General features: G+C 48.6%; 1 protein-coding gene across 1 annotated transcript; it reads left to right on the top strand.

Annotated features, from left to right (window-relative positions):
* The first annotated feature begins 6,324 nt into the window (after positions 1-6,324).
* Positions 6,325-12,155, top strand: LOC109761194 (uncharacterized). Its single transcript, XM_045229110.2, has 7 exons — positions 6,325-6,515; positions 8,211-8,374; positions 9,057-9,610; positions 9,687-9,882; positions 11,325-11,423; positions 11,500-11,568; positions 11,663-12,155. The coding sequence occupies exons 1-7, from the start codon at positions 6,325-6,327 to the stop codon at positions 11,725-11,727; spliced, it is 1,338 nt and encodes a 445-aa protein (XP_045085045.2). The 3' UTR covers positions 11,728-12,155.
* The last annotated feature ends 8,621 nt before the right edge of the window (positions 12,156-20,776 follow it).

Raw genomic sequence — 20,776 nt, 5'->3', positions numbered from 1 at the left:
ATTCATCTGGTCGGTCGGTCGCAAATACAACTAGTAGTACTACGACGGGGCTGTGGCCAATTCGGCTTTGGGTTTGGGGTCTGCCTGCGGGCTGCCTGGTGCGCTGCATCGGTGCTTCTTCCCGGCCATTGTGGCGCACACTGTGGTAAGGAGTAGGATATTATTATTTTTGGGGGGCTATTTTAATCGCTGTGCCTGCCATGGACGTCCAGTAGCAGAAGCTGAATTGGGTTATTCGTCGCATCTTGGACGAATATCTGTAAACTTGGAGTAAGCTCTAGTGGCTAGTACGTTGGACGGTTTGAATTTGATTGCTGCGTCGTTCGTTGCTTAGGCACGAGGCAACCGGCCGGACGGCCTACTATAAGCATTCTTAAATTTGGGGTACTTAGAACGTCTCTAGCGGATCCTGTATAATGGCCCGACCCGCAAAATAACCGTCAAAGTATGGTTCCGCTCGAAAAATGTTGTCCGATCAGACCTCGCAAACGCGTCCGACCATTAAAAAATTTGCGGGGCGCGGCAAAATTCCCACTCCTACCCTCAAAAACGCGGGTTCTTCCCCTCGCCCCGTCGGTGCCCGGTATATAGCGGTAGCGGTTGGTGGGAGGGACATTTCAACCCGCACTTTTTTCCACCCACCGCCGCCTGGCCGCCGCCTACGATTCCGGTCATACCAGCCGTCGGGATCACGCCTGCGGGCCGCCGCACGCCCGAGATATTGCCCGCCGGCCGAAAAGTTGCAGATCGACGGTTGTTTGCCGCGGCCGCTGGATTTGGCGGTTCCGGCCACCAGTGGTTGCGCCAAGCCATGGATTGGTCGGGGAGCACCCCGCACAGCCACGGCAAAGCCCCAGAGCCGCATGCAAGTACTGGTTCGTTCTCTACCCGCCGCTGGCGGTTTGCCAGCATGGTCTCGGCCGGCCGTCGCCCGGGCTCGGCGCTCGCGCAGCGGCTCGCCGGCTCGCGCGATACCGCTCATACAGTGCGACGACTGCATGCAGACAGTACTGCGGCTAATATCTAGCACTCTGAAACACCCCTGGGTGGGCATTCTTCAAATGCGGAAACGACAGGGTATGTTGCTTTGCGGGGTCTGCTCGGCCGCCGCCCTTGCCGGCCCATAAATCCGTTTTTCCGCGAACTGTAAACGCATTTTGCGGGTCGGCATTATACGGGGTCTGTTCGGCCGCCACCCTCGCCGGCCCGTAAACCTGTTTTTTTTTTTTCACCAACTGTAAAACGCATTCTGCGGGTCTGCTCGGCCGCTGCCCGCCAAAGACAACAACGCACAACTCCGCCTAGCTATCCGTCGGTCCTACATCTGGCGGAGACCGACGCACGCCGCCGACGCCCGAGAAAGCGGCGGCTCTTCGTCGCGCGCTTGAGGAGTCGGACATGGCGGTGCGGAGAGAGCCGTGTCGCCGGGCGCTTCGCGTGGTTCCTCTCATCGTCCTCCGGTTCCGACGACAGCGGCTCTACGACGGACGCCAACAACTAGCCGCCCACTGCGGATGCTTACTCCGCGGAGAGTTGTCGAGGCCTCAAGGGGAAGCGACCGACAAGGGAGCGGTGAACTAATGTCACCCCCGTATGCTTTAAATTAAGCTTTTATGTTTTAATTGGCTGTGATGATCGGCCCTTTTATATGAAGTATGTGTACGTCCGACGTCGAAATTGCTACTATGTTTCAACGTTGTTTGCATGTGTTTGTATGAAATAGAGTAGGCGAATTTGTGGTGTGTGATTATGAAGAGAGGGAAAAGGCGACTGTGCGGGCACTACGAATCGCCCGTTTGATGGGTATTACGGTTGTAGATGCTCTTAGGTTGCGCAGATGTCGCTCCTGCATGGCTAGCATTTGGCAGTGAGTGTCACGCGCAAATTTCGCCTCGATGATCATGCCCGGCACGTCCCTGGTCTTTGCGGAAACGGGCACGAAAAGAAGTGTTAATTCTAGCCGAAACTCGTTGGCCAGAGGAGCAGGCCCGCGTGTCAGACAGAGGTGACAGGTGGTGGTGGTGTTGATGTTGATGTTGGTCTCGCGCTCAGCTGTTTTGGCCCGGTGAACCGCACCGCACGCACGTAACCACCTCGTGTGAAACTGGGCAGGCCACAGACAGGTCGGGCCCGCGCCGCGTCACGTGGGAGCCCGGCGGGATCGTGGGTCTCGGCCGCGACGGGCCGACGGAGCGAGCGAGCGGGAACCTGTTAAACAAAGGTGGGAGCGCAGGAGGATGGATGGAATGGGGCGTGGGAATATGCTCCCACCCAGCAGGGCTGGCGCCGACGCGCGGCAGCCGGTAGCCGCGCTCGCATCGTGCCGCTTTTGGATTTGGCAGCGCGGATAAGATGGATCCGTCAGCCCCTGGTCACCCCCAACCCAGCCCACCGGACCTGACGACGGGAGGGATCCATCCCAACCCATCCACTGGAAACCAAAATAGTACTCCCACCGCACTGCATATAAAACATCATCACAAACACAAAGCTAATCACCCACCCAGCCAGGAAAAAAAAAGGCGCCAGCACTAGTACTAGTAGTATAGTACTCCTACTGGCCAGAGTACGCCATATTTTATCAGTGGACCTCGCCAGCAATGGTTTTTCAAGTAGTGCTGCTACTGGTTTAGTACTCACTGCTCGGTCGCCCCTCGCGTGATGGTGCTTCCGGATATGCTTCGTGGCCTCGACGAGTTCTGTTCTCCGCAGTATATGCTCCGAGCCGACTCCAGCGCACCACTTCAAACGGACGTTCGTTTTGTTCGGATTCTGTCTATTTGGGTAGGACAATGAAGTCGTGTCTAGGCCGTTTCTGGGATGCGCTGGTCGTGCGCCCAATGCGTGGACGCATCCCGGCCGCATTCTGTCCGCGTACATTTTTCTTTGCAAGCCCATAACTTTTTTCATCATTGATTTTTGATACATGAGAATACATTACCAAATTTTGACTAGAAAAGTAAGACCAAAAAAACAAGAAACACAAGAATATATTTTAGAAGATATCCAATTTCCATAACTGCTCCTGTAAGTTGGATTAGTGCCTTCTCGATGCATTCATTGTTGATCTGTGGAGGCTCGATCTTGCGTGCGTCTTTCTTCTTCGAGTGTAAAGAAGTAGACGTTGCTTCCTCACATCTAGTCTCATGTCTAGCCTCTATTCTAGCAACAAGTGCACTAGTCTCGTTTCTAGCCTCTATACTAGCTAAAAGTGTACGAACATCTACTAAATTGCGCTCTATCAACATATCGATGTACTCTTTTTTCAATACAAAAACTTGCATCCATTCTACATAATAAAATTTGAAGTTAGCACAACTAGTCGAGAGCACAACTGAAGCTAAAATAGCATATACCCCATCGTTTGAGCACTTGATGAACGCCCATCCGGGATGTTCTGGCATAGTAGACACGCGGCGCACGACCTTTTTTGGGCAGTCGTCGCACTTACTGAGTGGCAACGGTGCGCCGACGAGCTTTTGGGCTAGCACCGAGCCCGGCCGATCGCCATTCGTGTATCTGCCGGCGGATCACCGACGGTGTGGATCCGAGCGGCTAGAGGAGGAGCCACTACCTGCATGCAGCCTTGCGGCCTTGCTTGGGGCCTTCCGGCCCAGTGCCCGGGCAGTCCATGGCGCGACGCGGCCTCCGACAGCCGGACGAGCTCAAGACCGGCCGGGTCTGCTCCAAATCCGGCAGCCGGGTGCGTAAATCAGGTGGTCGTGGTTGGGTAGCTCGGGGGCGTCGAGGGGAAGGGGGCTGGACGAGCGCACGTCCGAGCTGCAATGGCAGCGGCGGCGAGTGGAGAAGAAAGAGAATATTCCGACCGATCTGCTCGGGCTGAAACAAGGTTCCCAATTTCCCATTGGAGGAGGAGTTGACGCTACCCTAGAAACAAACAAAGACCTGTGCTCGACGACGAGTCGACGGGCCGAACCGATCCTACTAGCCAGTCCGTCCCAAGTGGAGCGAAGAGCTACTGCGGCGGCGAGCGACGCGCCAAGATTCCCGGCTCATGGTGCACGCTCCGACGCCGGCCTCGTTCACCCGTCACACACTCACACTGTTGCGCGCAGTCTCTCAGCCACGCAACCGGGAAGGGCCACTGTTACTGTCAGCAGCAGTGAGTATATGCTCTGCTCACGTGAGGCCACGGTCCGCGCCCGTGCCGACGGGTCCACCGACGGCGGCATCTCCATCGTGCGATGACGTCCGGGGACCCGGCCCCGTCGCTTTGCCGGAAACCACCACCGCGCGGCGGGGGATCGCCCGTGGAAGAAGGGATTCGCATCGGGAAAAGGGGGTGAAGGAAGGAAGGAAGCACGAGGCCTCTGACGCGGCTACACCTCGGCGCCGTGGAAAAGCGACGGCGACGCGTCACGCGCGGCAGGAGAAGAGAACCAACGACCGCTCCGCCGCATCTCCTCCTCTCCCGTGACCCGTGCCGGGCTCATTTGATTTCCTGATGAATCCCTGCCCTTTTCTGTATTCTGTGTGGTACTAGTACTGGCGCACTCGATCGGATCCCGTACGTCCCGTGTCGGACGGATATATGCTCCTGGGACCAGCGTGCATGCGTTGTCACCACGAGCGTGTAGCTAGTACCGAGCGAGCGTCCGCCCCCGAAGGAAGAGATACCAGCTGACGGACAGGTACGTGTGACGTTATATTCCGCTGTTGCAAGCTTGAAAACATTGGACCAGAGATGGCTAGCTCCACCGATCTCGTCCTGTAAAACTCGACAAATGTGTGAAACATGCGTTGCAATCATCACCGGCCAGATCTCGTTCAATGATCCGACACATCAGGCGAGCTTGACGACCATACCAGGATAACACTACCGTTAGAAAAGCAGGCAAATTTCGTTTGAAATAATCCAGATCCAGATTGGCAGTGGCGAACCTATGTTGAACTTACAACCCTAGCCACCACCGCCCACCAAAACCTAATCCCCGCCGCCGCCATGAATTCTCCCGCGTACTCCATCTCCGGTACATACGTGACACCATGACCTTGGGACTCACACTGACAGCTTCCGCCTTCACCGACATTGTCGCCTACTCCGACGCCGACTGGGCTGGCTGCCCCGACATGCGACGCTCTACGTCAGGCTACTGTGTCTACCTCGGGCCCTCGCTAATTTCGTGGCCGTCCAAGCGACAACCCACGGTCTCTTGCTCGAGTGCTGAGGTGGAGTACCGCATAGTGGCTAATGCCGTTTGCTGAGTGCTCTTGGCTCCATCAGTTGCTCCAGGAGTTGCTTTGTGAGATTCACAAGGCCATGATCGTCTACTGCAATAACGTCTTCGCCGTCTACCTCTCCGTTAATCCTGTTCATCATCATCGAACGAAGCACATTGAGCTCGGCATTCACTTCGTTCGTGAACAGGTGACGCTTGGGTGCGTTCGGGTTCTTCATGTGCCCACCGCTCGGCAGTTCGCTGATGTTATGACATAGGGACTACCAACATCTGTCTTCGAGGAGTTTCGGTCTAGTCTCTGCGTCTCCGACGACGCTTCGACTGCGGGGGTGTTGAATATACATTATCGTATGTACATGTATAGGACTAGGATCTTGTATTTGTACTGCCGTACCTCCTTTGTCCCCTCCGTATATTTGTATATCTTGAGAGACAAATAGAGGCCGATCCACCCTGTATTTATATATATGCGTCATGCGCAAGGTAAATGAATAAATGAATTATCGATGCATGCAATCTTTTCCTCCAGCTAACACTAGAGCTTGACCATGGGTATCACTCACCGTAAAAATGCCATGTATAATCGTAGAAATTACTCCCGTAGTGATCTAAACGCTTTAATATTTCTTTATAAAGGGAGTATCGGTTAAGCATTTTAATCCTATATAATACACATGGATTACACTAACTACTACTTCCGCTATAACAAAATGTAGGACTTATTTTTAGCCAACTACACCAAAAAAGTTATACATTTCGTTGCATCTCCGCACGTGATGCCACGCAAGGTTTATGCATGCTGGGACGAGACAGGCAATTAAATTGGAGAGAATTCCTTATTTGACCCATTCTTAAAATCTAGTTCCCTTTTTGATCATAAAAAATTTCTTTTTCTTTTTTTGACACCACAACTTCATTTTCTTCCTTCTTTGACACATCTGTCAGTTTTTGCCGTTAGCGACGTTAACTGTGACTGGAAATGTCGTTCTTACCACTGCTAGGACGCTGAAAAAAAAACTGGTTGAGCGAACCGTCAGGCGCTGCACTGGGTCAACCGCCCGATCCCCTCCCTACTCTCCTCGATTCCCCTTTCCCTCGATCCCTAACCCTAAAAAAATCACGGATGGAGGAGGGCGTGGCCGATGCTGCTACTGGTGGCGGGATGGACGGCGCGGTGGAGGGCGTGGCCGACGCTGCGCCGGTCTCGGCCTCGGTCGGCCATGGTGGGGAAGCGACGGGCGGCCATGGCGGGGAGGCGACGGGCGTCCATGGCGGGGAGGCGAAGGGCGTCCATGGCGGGGAGGCGGAGGGAGTGTTGGGGATCGTAGCAGAAATTTAAAATTTTCTACGCATCACCAAGATCAATCTATGGAGTCATCTAGCAACGAGAGATAGAAGTGCATCTACATACCCTTGTAGATCGCGAGCGGAAGCGTTCAAGAGAACGGGGTTGATGGAGTCGTACTCGTCGTGATCCAAATCACCGATGACCGAGCGCCGAACGGACGGCACCTCCGCATTCAACACACGTACGGTTGGGGAAGACGTCTCCTCCTTCTTGATCCAGCAAGGGGGAAGGAGAGGTTGATGGAGATCCGGCAGCACGACGGCGTGGTGGTGGAAGTAGCGGGGATCTCGGCAGGGCTTCGCCAAGCTCAGCGAGAGGGAGAGGTGTCACGGGAGGGAGAGGGAGGCGCCAGGGGCTGTGGTGCGGCTTCCCTCCCTCCTCCCTCCTATCTATAGGCCCCCTGGGGGGGCGCCGGCCCTAGGAGATCTGATCTCCAAGGGGGGCGGCGGCCAAGGGGTGGCTTCCCCCCCAAGCCAAGTGGGGGGCGCCCCCACCCCTAGGGTTTCCAACCCTAGGCGTAGGGGAGGCCCAAGGGGGGGTGCACCAGCCCACCAGGGGCTGGTTCCCCTCCCACTTCAGCCCACGGGGCCCTCCGGGATAGGTGGCCCCACCTGGTGGACCCCCGGGACCCTTCCGGTGGTCCCGGTACAATACCGGTGACCCCCGAAACTTTCCCGGTGGCCGAAACTGGACTTCCTATATATAATTCTTCACCTCCGGACCACTCCGGAACTCCTCGTGACGTCCGGGATCTCATCCGGGACTCCGAACAACTTTCGGGTTACCGCATACTAATATCTCTACAACCCTAGCGTCACCGAACCTTAAGTGTGTAGACCCTACGGGTTCGGAAGACATGCAGACATGACCGAGACGACTCTCCGGTCAATAACCAACAGCGGGATCTGGAACCCATGTTGGCTCCCACATGTTCCACGATGATCTCATCGGATGAACCACGATGTCGAGGATTCAATCAATTCCGTATACAATTCCCTTTGTCAATCGGTACGTTACTTGCCCGAGATTCGGTCGTCGGTATCCCAATACCTCGTTCAATCTCGTTACCGGCAAGTCACTTTACTCGTACCATAATGCATGATCCCGTGACCAACCACTTGGTCACTATGAGCTCATTATGATGATGCATTACCGAGTGGGCCCAGAGATACCTCTCCGTCATACGGAGTGACGAATCCCAGTCTCGATCCGTGTCAACCCAACAGACACTTTCAGAGATACCTGTAGTGTACCTTTATAGTCACCCAGTTATGTTGTGACGTTTGGTACACCCAAAGCACTCCTACGGCATCCGGGAGTTACACGATCTCATGGTCTAAGGAAATGATACTTGACATTGGAAAAGCTCTAGCAAACGAACTACACGATCTTTGTGCTATGCTTAGGATTGGGTCTTGTCCATCACATCATTCTCCTAATGATGTGATCCCGTTATCAATGACATCCAATGTCCATAGTCAGGAAACCATGACTATCTGTTGATCAACGAGCTAGTCAACTAGAGGCTCACTAGGGACATGTTGTGGTCTATGTATTCACACATGTATTACGATTTTCGGATAACACAATTATAGCATGAACAATAGACAATTATCATGAACAAGGAAATATAATAATAACCATTTTATTATTGCCTCTAGGGCATATTCCAACAGGGAGTTCCAGGCGCGCCACTGGAGGGCGTCCATGGCGGGGAGGCGGAGGGAGGTCCAGGTGCGACGCCGGAGGGCGGCCATGGCGGGGAGGCATAGGGAGGTCCAGGTGCGACGGCCTCAGATGCAAGTGCTCCGGCATGGCTACAAGGGTAAGTGCATGTTTTCTCTATATTTGAGTATTTGCTGCCATGATACGCCCTTGAACGAACAGATTACTTAGAGATGGATCCAAAATGCAACATATTTGCTTCACCTTCCTTGACATGATTTTTCTCAAAATGCAACACTATGTTCATATTAAACAGTGTACTTGAGATGGATCGAAGATGCAACAGAGTAGTTAGAGATGGATATTTGTTGCTGCCAAATCTACAATGAAACAATAAACAAAGATTATGTTCATATAAAACAAATATGTTATATTGGATAATCTGTTTACACATGTCACATTTTTTATTTAAAACACGAAGTAAGTATGTTCATGCACAATTGATCTTTTGCTTTTACAGGATGGATCCAAATTCAACATATTTGCTGAAAATCAAATTGCTTGGCAACCCAAAAAAAGCTAGGAAGGATATCAAATGCTTTTGTTATGATAAGGTTATTGATTCCGACTTAACAAATTATAAGGACTTGGTTGAATCAATCGTAGAGCAGTACTCGCCTCGCTATTTGGAAGTTGCACATGTTCAGTACTATGATCCTTTTCTTAAAATCGACCCAGAAGTAACATCTGACCAGGAATTGGTGTCTATGTTTGAGAAACTCTCTAAGACAAAGGTTGTGCACTTGTTTGTTGCATATTGTGATCCATCTGAACCATATGAGCCTTGTTTGTTGCATATTGTGATCCATCTGAACCATATGAGCCTATCACGGAGTGGCATATTGATGTGCATATCCAACCTAGCAGCACAGAACAAGACGATGATGATTATCTTCGCAACCCAATACCTGAGAATGAACATGTTGGTGTTGATGAGGAAAATATTTATTTAGACGATGATGATTATGATAAATTAGATCCTCTTATCATGGTTCCCTGTTCCGATAAAGAAAGGGACGAAGACTATGTTCTTGATCATGAGAGCGAGGATGAGAGCGATGAGGAAGTAGAGGAAGATGAGGAAGTGCACGAGGCAGAGCTTGCACCACATTTAGAATATGATAAATTAGATCTCCCAATGATCGAAGGAAGAAAATATCCCAATATGGCAGAGTTTAAGTTGGCGCTTTCTCAACATGCAATCAAACATGAATTTGAGTTTAACACCGAGAAAAGTGCACCACATAGGTCCAGGGCTTATTGTTCAAGAAGGGATGAAGATAAGTGTCCATGGACGATATATGCTTCTACAATGGAAGATGGGTGCACCGTAATGGTAATTTCTAACTTTACTCATGTGTGCTTAAATTGTTAAAAGATCTTTACTAATCATCTATGTTTGTCTTTTGTAGGTGAGAAAGAACTCTTGTGGTCATGATTGCTCAAGTACAAAAAGGAAAAAGAAGATAAAGAATGCAACCAAGCGGTGGATATGTGAGCATGTGAAGGATTGGCTAATTGATGATGCAACTCTAGGACCAAAGGCATTGCGAAAGAAGCTTAAAGAGCACCATGGAATCAACATCAAGTACAAGAGAGTATACATGGGTAAGCTGCTAGCCTTGAAGGAACTATATGGTGATTGGGATACAAGCTTTGATAATCTGTATAGTTTTAAGGCACAAATTGAAAGGTGCTGCCCCGGTAGCATATGATAATTGAGCACCACACAATAAAAGATAAAATCAGATTTAAGAGATTTTTTGTCGCTTTGAAGCCTTGCATCGACGGGTTCCTTAGTGGTTGCAGGCCATACTTGGCAGTAGATAGCACCTTCTTGACAGGCAGATTCAAGGGGCAACTGGCTAGTGCTACCGCCGTTGATGGCCATAGTTGGATGTATCCAGTTTGTATGGGTGTTTTTGATTCTGAAACTAATGAGAACTGGATCTGGTTCATGCAATTGGTTAGGCAAGCCATAGGATCCCCAAGGGGTTTAACCATATGCACCGACGCTGGGCAGCCAGTGATGATAGGTGTAAAAGAAGTGTTCCCAGAGGCTGAACATAGGGAATGTATGTTTCACTTGGTGTCCAACTTCAAGAAGAAATTTCATGGAAAGGTTTTTGATGACCACCTTTGGGCTGCTGCTTACTCATGGAACCCATATTTATTTGAAAAAAATTGGGTTGCAATGGACATAGCAAAGCCAGCGGCAACTGCATATCTTAGGAAGTGGCACACTAGGTTGTGGTCTAGGAGTCAGTTCTCAACAATTTCCAAGGTGGATTATGTTACAAACGACTTGGTTGAGCGCTTCAGTAATTGGATTAAGCATCACAAGTCCTTGAACTTGGACGACTTCTTTGATAAGCTTAGGCAATTGATTATGATCATGTGGAACCGAAGGAGAAAGGTAACAAGAAAGTTAGTTGGGTTGATTCTTCCCCACATAATTAAGAAGTTGAATGCAAAGACCAGAGAATTAAACTTGGAGGTGGTTGAAAGCTCAGAAGAAGTTGCTGAAGTAACCGCATTGGGAGGCAGCGGCTTTAGGTTTGTGGTCAACTTGCTTGACAGGACATGTTCTTGTAGACAATGGGAAGTTTCTGGCCTTCCTTGCAAACATGGTCTAGCATTTATCACATCTCTTACCAATGCACGCATAGAGAACTATGTGGACTCGTTTTACTCCATTCACAAATTTAGAGCAGCTTATGACCAACTAATCCCTGCCATGGTTGACAAGAACCAGTGGCCTAAATCAGACCATGGATTCTTCATGTTTCCACCACTACTAAAAGCCACAGCGGGTAGGCCTAAAACTGAGAAGTATAAAGGCTGCAGTGAGAAGAAAAGAAAAAGCGGCCAACACTTATGCCCTATTTGCAAGGACTATGGGCATCATTGGCACAAATGCAAGAAGGGTAACCCAGATGACATTGCTGCTATTTTAGCTGTGAGGTAATGAATTTTATTGTATATTGCATCACTTGCATTTTTTTTTGTAAAAACCATACATGTTAACTAGTTTTTTGTTGCTCATGTAGAGGACCACCAAAGAAGAGGACAAAGACCACCAAATCAGCTCAATCATCAATTGTGCCTTGCGAGGATGATGCTCCATCAGCCATACGTTTTCCGCCAAGGTTAGCAACAACCATGCTCATAATTAAATATAATTAATTGTGCCTTTGTGTTCTAAGTGCATTCTTCTCACCATAGCCAAATCTTGGAGAAAACAACCAAGCAAAAAGGGAAAGGTGGTAAATTTGGATCCGGAGGAGCAAAAAGGTAACCTATGGTAGTTTCGAAGTTCTAATGTTATGTTATGCATTGTTCTATTGTTAACTTGGGCTACCTGTATGTCATGTATGTGTATGTCTAGATCAAGAACACAACCCATTTGTGGCGAACATGATGTCGCCAAAAAGAAAACACATGTTGCTGTGAAGGTACATGCCAAAAGAAAAAGCAAAGAGGTTGCTGAAATTACTCCGCACCTTCCTATGGTGCCACTTGACAGCCCTGCAATGGGTACACGCAGCAAGAAATTCAACCCTGCTAGCCCTGCAATGAGCACACGAAGCAAAAGGAGACTTAGTTTGTGATTCTCATGTCATTACTTTCCGTATCATGTTTCATTTTGAAAACTGAGCTGTTTATGTGATATATGTGTGGACTTTGGCTCTTTACGTGCTATATGTGACCTTTTGTGAACCCTCTTTACGTGCTATATGCGACCTGTTGTGAACCTGGGCTATTATGTCATCTTTATGTGAACCTGGACTATTGTATTTCACTTTTATGTGAACCTGAATGTGTGTAGATGACCAGCTATATGGGATGTTTGCATATATGTGAACCTGGAGCAATTATGTGTGTTTTTTGTGCATATGTGTACTGTACAGGGGATATGCCTCCAAAATACAAGGGAGGCTCTGTCCAAATTTTCAATTGAAATTTATGCATGTGTGTACTGTACTGTACAGGGGATAATTGTAGATTTTGTTTCATTTGGTAATATATTTCAGTTCATATTGCCACTGATTTGACTTCCATTTTGGTCACAAAATACACCAGAGGTAAAATGGACTTTTCATGTTGTATTTAACGGTGTTAGTTGGCAAAACTGATGGAAATGTCATAGAGGGAACAAAATGAAGTTTGAGTGTCAGAAAAGGAAAAAAAATTCTTTTAGGACCAAAAAGGGAACTAAATTTTAAGAGAGGGCCAAATAAGGAATTCTCTCATTAAATTAAATTGGACACTGCTTCTGCAGCAAGCTGGAGCTCCATCCATCCCTGCTTGCAGAGAAGAAGATGATGTTTCATCCATCCATCGCATTCGCACGCATCGCCACACAACACGTGCAGCTTGCATTGCAGTAGAAGTGTAGAACTTCCCCGAGAAGAAGAAGTGGCTCTTGCCGCGCGCCAAGGGGTGCTTGCATCGCATCGCGGGCGCCACGTCGCACGACAACGCCTCTTCTTATCCACGTGCTTCGTACGGCTGCCGGGGCCGGACGCTCCATCGCCCCACCGTGGACGGCAGGTAGACGGATTTAACAAGATTATCCTATCCACGACCGATCATGATCCACGTCGCTTTCCCTCGCTCGCCCCGCAGGAGCCCGGAGACGCTACCCAGCCGCTGCTGCTACGTACTGCTACCGGTTCGTCGATGTAATCTTCCACAGCTCCGGCCTAATCTCCTCCTCATTAGATTACGACCGGCGCTATTAAAGTACCGCTGGAGCACGTAGTTATAAGAAGGTTAATGAACCATGTGCTTTCCGTGGAGGAAGAAATTAGATGTAAGTAGTTCCAACTTCCAAGCCATTGATGTTTACTATCTTGGCGAGTCGTCTCGTTCGTACTAGTACCACCACCTTTGGCCTTTGATTGATGGCGAAAGCACTGCGAGGTTAGTTTAGGGCCGGCATTGGGCCATGTGTTTTCTGCGGGGGGAGAGAAACCACTCCTGTATACACACACGTAGGGAGCACCTGCGAGTTGCGTCTGCGACCAACAATTTCCCATCGATCGCACTCGCCTGTTACGGCATCTAACCGACAGCTATTTCTGGGAAACAATACGTGGACCAGTTTGCCCTTAAGCTGCTTCAGCTCATCAACCATCGTCCTGTCTCTGTGTGGCCCTGCCGCGCTGGAAATGTGAGGTGAGGCACGAGTGCGTACGATTGCCATTTCTCCACCGCTAATTTCGCCCTGCTCGTTTATTTAATTTTTTTTGAGACACTGGTCGTTTATTTAAATGGGATCTTCAGGCCCGGAGTAGGTTTTGTGTTCAGGCCCAGCAACTGATTCGTGTCTCCCGGCCCAATCACGCGCGCACAAGTAACCAAGACCTCGCTGATAAAATCAAGAGATACCTCCAACTCCAAGGTTTTCCAAACTCGAGTTTTGTTCCTTGCCACTCTCCGAATCTTATAGTGAATGAATTTCATATGACCAAATTTGAACAAGCCGGACGACCCCAGCGATTCCAGAAGCACTTGAACCGCGCAAACCAACATGTGAGAACCGAAGATCGTCATACGCGGTATGTCTTGGGACACATCGCCTTGCAAGGCAGGTCATCAAACTGATGATTTGCCGTCATACTTTGAAGGGAGAAAAAAAAGTTAAAAGACAAAATCAGGGCTTGTTTGATTGCTGGCTAACTTTGCCATAGTTTGCCACACTATTTTTTGGCAAACTTAGCAAATCTTAGGTGTTCAAATTCATAGCCACAGTTTGCCTTGCCCAATGACACATTGCCATATATTTTTTGTGTGTATGACATGTGAGACTTTCACACAAAGACCTAGGTGTGGCTAGAACCAAACACCCATCTAACTTGATCAAACTTACCTAACTTGAGTTATGGCAAAGCGCAGCTTGGAACCAAACATCCCACCATGGGAATCACTAACCGAAACAAACCGCACACCACTATCGACGCCGATAACACCGAAAAAGGTCGAACCACCAAGGTAGGTTGAATCGTTGGACGACAATGCGAATGCTTGTGCAGGACAAAAGGCATCACATGCTTCTCGGAGTTGACATTGTCACCAAATATATACAAAACTAAGGTAGCAAAAACGGCAATCCGTACATTGATCCAAGGGTTCCTTCGCCTCTAGTTGCCTGATGAACTACCGAATGTGAGGGGAACTAAAGGAAACAACAACTGAAGAAATGGCTTCTCCTGTCACGTAATATGTTTTGATTCAGATACAAGTGGCTTCCACGTTATATTCTTAGAGAAGATGTTCGAAGATTCTTTATACAACACTGAGGTTCGTTTATAGACTTTCCATGCACACATAAAATATTTATACCTTTTGATATACCAATATATGCTTGATGGTGTTGTGAAATATATATCTCACCTGCTTTCATTTTTTTTGCGGAATTTATCTGCTTTAATTATGCTTATGATCACACACATTACATCGTACTCCCTCCGACTTGTCGCTCAAGTGAATGTATCTAAACATATTTCAGTGCTAGATATATCCATTTGAGCAACAAGCCGACAAGTAAAATGAATCGGTGGGAGTACATGATTTATAAATTTATTCGAGCAGACACATATGTTCTCAAGGGATTGCACACAACCTAATGTTGTACCCATTGGGCCCTTCTAATGGTTGTTGTTCCAAACTTGTGATAATCATAGGATCTTCATAATACAACTTTGGCCATTACTTTCTATAATGCACATTTGAAATCCAAAGGATGTGTTAACGTTTACGTTTTTCCATGAAAAATTACAAGATTGGGGGTAGTTACAGTAGCAGTATTCGTTCTCTTGAATATTGGTACGCACTTTCCTAAACATGACTATATATAATCGCCAAAGTCAACGGCGTATGCATGAAAGCCAGCTGGAATTTAGTTCTGAAAGTCTTTTTCAAGTCTGATGCATTAAGTAATTTGTAGTGACAATTACAATGAATAAAGAAAGTTCAGCTGGTCCTCAACTAATGTGGAGAGCACGGGCAAAAACTGTTGGGAGCATGTGATCCGTTGAACGTGAACAATCCCATGATCTTGGCATGGTTCATTCGTAGTACAGCTGCGGCATTATACATAGTCTAACGACAGCTAATCAAAATAACACCTGTTCCAAAGATCATGTCACGTACTACAGTATTTTCTGTTGATGATGACAATTACAATGTTCATGCCTACTAGTTGAGACCGAGGAACAAGTGGTTCGCTGAATATAGACGTTTTCATACATGATCCTGGCCAGGTTCATCTGATTTGACTAAGGCACTCGATAGAATCGCGCCCCCCCTTCCCCGCGCTCCCGCGACACGCCCCGCACGTCCGTCACGGGGGCCCTCGATCCACCGTCGGCGACTTCCTTCCCCTTCATCCCCCTCCCCCCCCCCACCCACCTCGCCGTTGTCGGAGGGTGTCCGCCGGGCGAAGCCCGTGCGACGCGGGCGGCAACGGGGACTTTCCTTCCCTCCCCTATTCAAGGCTGCGGCGGCGTAGGCCAGCCGCTCGTGGGGGCGCGGAGCTCGGTGGGGCTCTCGGCGGCTGGGACGTCCGGCTCCGACAACTGTTAGGCTGGGAGGTGGTGGTCGGGCTCCAGGGCCGGTCGTGAGATTTCTGGGCCGGGGGTGAGTTAGTACACGGGGCCATCAATATGCTAAGTATGGTACAAGTGAAAAGATATCAACCAAATGTATGTCCAACCATAAAAAAGTAGTGGGATGGCATAGAGCATTTCCAAATAATATCCGTGACGTTATTGGTCTCAAAGTGCTACAAGATGATTTAAATACAGCATAATCAAGCATGTGGTCTCACACAGGAGTGTCACGTAAATGAAATTTTAAGGTAGGACGATGCCGCTAGCGATTGAAATTTCATGTAAAGAAGAACATGGTATTACTATCTTGTGACTTATGTTCTTATCTTGTTCAAGTTAGAATGATAGGTAGACTTCCATAAGTCTGAAGTATTTCTACAAGCACAGCTCGACTCGTCGAAGTTAGACCGACTGATCTGATGAAATCAAAGTTAATGTGGAAAGCTCAACTGGAACCAGACCGAGGGTTAGCCCTCAGTGCTGAATATGAGCCATGACTTCAACACAAAATTGACGACCTTTTATATTTGGAACATGAGTCATGACTTCAACTCAGTGCACAATTTTTTTTTCTTTCTCCAGTTTGTGTTTCTTTTTCTTTTTTTCTTATTTATTTTTCTTAAAGGTGTGATTTTAAATCGATAAACTTTTTCTTCAAAATTGACGACCTTTTTTTTCCCGAACTTCATGAACTTTTTACAAAAATTGGTGAACTTTTTCCAAAAATTTGAACTTTTTTCAAAATTATAACTATTTTTTGAGAAATTTACGAACTTATTTTAAAAATAGATGAACTTTTTTCATGCTTGTGAACTATTTTTCAAAATTGGTGAACCTTTTGAAGTTTGTGAACCTTTTTTTAGAAACCCAGGAACATTTTTTAATTAATGATTTTTTGATATTTCTTCGGGGTTTTCTTGAAAAAAAAATTGTTCAAAAATCAACGTTTGACTCGTTAGTGGTCAACTGCCGGACCGGTTGTACATGGAGACCGGTCGAACAAGGCGCTCACCCAGCCGCTGGTTCGCTTGCTCATGAAGACTGTGTTGGGCTGGCCCACAAATTCCTACGCGTGAGCGCCGGTTGCCTTATCTGGCGTGGCGACTATTTATCGCATTCAACAAGGTGGAAGGGATGTCTCGCTGAATTGATCCCTGGTTCTCCAGGAAGAAGCAAGCATACGTAGCCACCAGGTCTAGCTATAGTTTAGGTATAGTTTAGAGTTTATGTTAGGTAAAGGGGGCACGTCCTATTTGAAGTGAGTCAAGCCGGTTTTCTCCTTTTTGTTCTTTTTTCTTTTCTTTTTTTCTTCTCCGGGTATTTTTCATTTGTTTCTTTAGTTTTTTTTTTCATTTTTCGTTTCCTTTGGTTTATTTTGTTTCTTTTTTAGTTTTTATTATTTGGTTTTTCTTTGTTTCTTCTTCGTGGTAGAAACGTGGCGCACGACTTGCCTCGGGCAGTCGCCGCACTTTATGATCGGCAAAGGTGAGCCGACGAGCCGCTGTGCCAGCGCCGAGCTCGGGCAACGACCGGGCGTGTTTTTGCCGGCGACCGCCAACGGGATAGATCCGAGCGGCTAGAGGCAGAATCAATACCTGCATGCGGCGCGAAGATGTTGCCGGGTTGTGTGGTCAGGTACCCGGCCAATCCATGGCAAGGTGTAGTTGCCGGCAGCAGGATGCGCCCGATCCCGCCGCCGCAGATCTACCGGTTGGCCATCGGGGCAAGAGAAGCACAAATCCGATGGTCGTGCTTTGGGCGGACGGGCTGAACAGAGAGGCAGCCGGGAAGGACAAAGGCACACATTTGTCCCGCTCCGTCCGCGCGTGTCTGTTTGGACGCAAACGCAACCGAAATTTGGGCAGGAAATAGGTCGAAAGCGGATAAAAAACAGACGTTTGTACGTTTGCTCCTGCGCGTTTGGCCGTGATTTGTGTTCGTTTACCTTTAAGCAGACGTGGCCGGACAATTTGCGTCGTGCGAGTTGGAGTTGCTAGGTGATCCGCGTTCAGAGATGAGCAGCTACGCATGTAGGGGCTCCAGAACAGTGCCTCCGCACTCCGGTAGGTCTCTTATCCTGAGGCGATGGCGATGCAAGCTGGTGCAATGCATGTGGGTGTGATAATTAACCCTTGGGTAGGTTTCCAGTGGGTTTGGCTGGTTCGCGCCAACAGGAGGAGCACACCAGCCAACCAACCAAGAGTGCATCGGAGAGGATATTCCTAGCCAGCCGATCCGGCGATCCGTCTGCTCAGGTCAGCGGATCCCCTCCGGTTCCTGGTGCTCCCATTGGACGAGGATGAGAGGAGTTGACGCTAGCTAAAACAAAGACCTGCACTGCACTCGGTGAGACGAGTTGGTCGACGCTGGCCAGACGTGTAGTGCCCATCTGTGAGGCGTTGCACAGTGTAGTGTGGGGCCTTCGTGTCGGGCGCCACTAAAAAAGTCAGCTGAGTGAATTTTTTTTAGAGGCAACTCATTTTGTGAAATGATTTCATCCACAGATCAAAATTGTCAAATTTGCCGCCGGAGCGAGCACCTGCTACTGTTACTGTCAACCAGCTACTGTTGCTGTTAGTAGAAGCTGCTAGTGCGTGCAATATGCTTGTTCACCTGAGGCCATGATCTATCTCTGTCTATCTGCGCCCGCGGCGACGGGTCCATCGATGGCGCCGCGCCATGGCATTGGCATCTCGATCGTGCTATGACGTCCAGGGAGGGACCGATCGCTTTGCCGGAGACCAGTACTCCGCGGCGGCAAATTTGACAATTTTAACCTCGAAACGAAATCAATTCACAGAATGAACTGGGTGCGAAACTATTTCACACCCCTGACCCTTTTGTGTAGCGCCCGCCATGCCGGCGCCACACCCTACGGTGCAGCGCCTAGCTCTGGGGCGTTGCACCTCTGTCCACCGTGGCAGCCCATGGGCCCGCACCCAGCAGTGCAACGCCTCCGAACTAGGCGCCGCACATGTAATGTGCAGCGCCTAGCCGCTAGGCGCTACACATGTAATGTGCAGCGCCTAGCGGCTAGGCGCTGCACTGTGACTTATCTGCAACCGCGCCAGCCCTCTCCTCCCCCACCCACCCCATTGCCAGTTACAGAACAAATAGGGCGGCGGCCCTCTCCACTCCCCCTCTCAATCCCCTCTCCCAAATCCTTCCGATCCGACGATTTGGTCCGTGCATTTCTTCACCAATCCATCGTAGAAGGTACTCTCCTCCGATCCCCTTCTTTCTATCCATAGAAAATATGATATTTTGAAGATTTGGGGAACCCTTGTTTGAATCTTGCATGTATTAGATTTGGGGAACTTTTGTTTGAATCTTGCATATATTAGATTTGGGGAACCCTTGTTAGATTAGAATGTGGTTTGGATAGATAGGTTGACATGTTATTTATATAGTTTGGATACATAGATTGACATGTTATTTCTATGGAAAAGTTATTTGTATGAAGTAGGCCTAGTTTAGTTTATTTGTATTGAAATTATACTCGTATTGAGAAAAATGCTTTGGATACATATGCTTTGAATCTTGCATGTAGTAGACCTACTTTAGTTTTTTTAAATTGAAAAGATAATCGTGTTGACAAGAATGCTTTGTTGAAATTGTTAGGATGGTTTGGCTTCTCGATGATCATTGGGACAAACAACACCGGTCGTACGCTATGTCGGTGCAGCAGCGGGTAATACTGAAAGTGGCCGGTGTTATGAATTTCGTATTTTTTTTCAAACACAAATGCCCCATATGTAATGTTATGATTTGTTTGTTTGTAGGAGCTTGCACCTCTGAAGCTTCGGTCTCACGGGATCAGCCTTGGAGGGATGCGCTATGATGAGCGGTACACACCGTATGTAAGGGAGGCAGGACTTCTCCCTTTCATTCAGTTGGTCCGCCGGTCGACGCCACCCAACAATGCTGCAGCACTCACCGCGCTTATTGATCATTGGAGGCCGGAGACACACACTTTCCATCTTCGGACCGGGAGATGACCGTGACGCTGCAGCATATTGCTATGATCACCGGTCTTCCTATCGATGGCAATCCTTTATGTATGAACACCGATTCTGATGGGTGGCGCGCGCAGATGCAAGCCCTTATCGGTATGGTTCCTCCGGAGCCTCGGGAACCAGAAGCAGAAGATAAGAAGAAGGAAAGAGTCGCAGCGGGCGCTACTTTCACGTGGATATCATCGAACTTCTGTCATTGCCCTGATGATGCTAATGAGGACATGGTGAAGACATATGCTCGTGTCTACATGTGGTACGTGATATCCAGGACAATGTTTGCTGATGGCACAGGCAAGAATGCTCCATGGATGTGGCTGAAGGCGTTGACTGTCTTCGATAGCAAATGGAGTTGGGGTTCGGCGACACTAGCTTACTTGTATCGACAGGTATGAAGTTGTTTCCTTTTCACTTCATTGATACATTATCAATGCGCTCTTGCGGCAAATTTGACCATGTTCTCTTTTATGTGCAGTTGGACGAAGCCTGTTGTAGGCACACTGGAGGTATTGGTGGTTGTCTGCTCGCACTTTCCATATGGAGCTGGGAGCGTTTGCCGGTTGGACGACCGAAAACCGTGAAGTACGAGGATTGGGACGATAAAGGCGACCCACTACGGCTCCCCACTTGGGCTTACAAGTGGGATGTGTTAAATGAGACGACGGATGACCCCTCGGTAATGTACAAGTTGTACAAGAGCGAGCTGGACGCGATCACGCCTGAGCAGGTGAACCGACATTGCATAAGTGATTATCATGCTTGTATCGTAACTCGATATCAATTTTGCATTCAATCCCATTTTGCAGGTGGAATGGGAGCCGTATGGAAAAGGAGAGAGTTTTGGTAACCCTATAGAGTTCAGGCTGAATCCGA

The sequence above is a fragment of the Aegilops tauschii genome, chromosome 5, assembly GCF_002575655.3.
Source record: "Aegilops tauschii subsp. strangulata cultivar AL8/78 chromosome 5, Aet v6.0, whole genome shotgun sequence".
NCBI lineage: Eukaryota > Viridiplantae > Streptophyta > Magnoliopsida > Poales > Poaceae > Aegilops > Aegilops tauschii.
This window is presented reverse-complemented; position numbering and strand designations above follow the sequence as displayed.

Excerpts from the sequence above, each read along its gene's own strand:
- LOC109761194 (XM_045229110.2), top strand. The coding sequence starts at position 6,325 with ATGGAGGAGGGCGTGGCCGATGCTGCTACTGGTGGCGGGATGGACGGC. Across the intron at positions 11,424-11,499 it reads GCCATACGTTTTCCGCCAAG|CCAAATCTTGGAGAAAACAA; the intron begins GTTAGCAACAAC and ends TTCTCACCATAG. Across the intron at positions 11,569-11,662 it reads GGATCCGGAGGAGCAAAAAG|ATCAAGAACACAACCCATTT; the intron begins GTAACCTATGGT and ends GTGTATGTCTAG.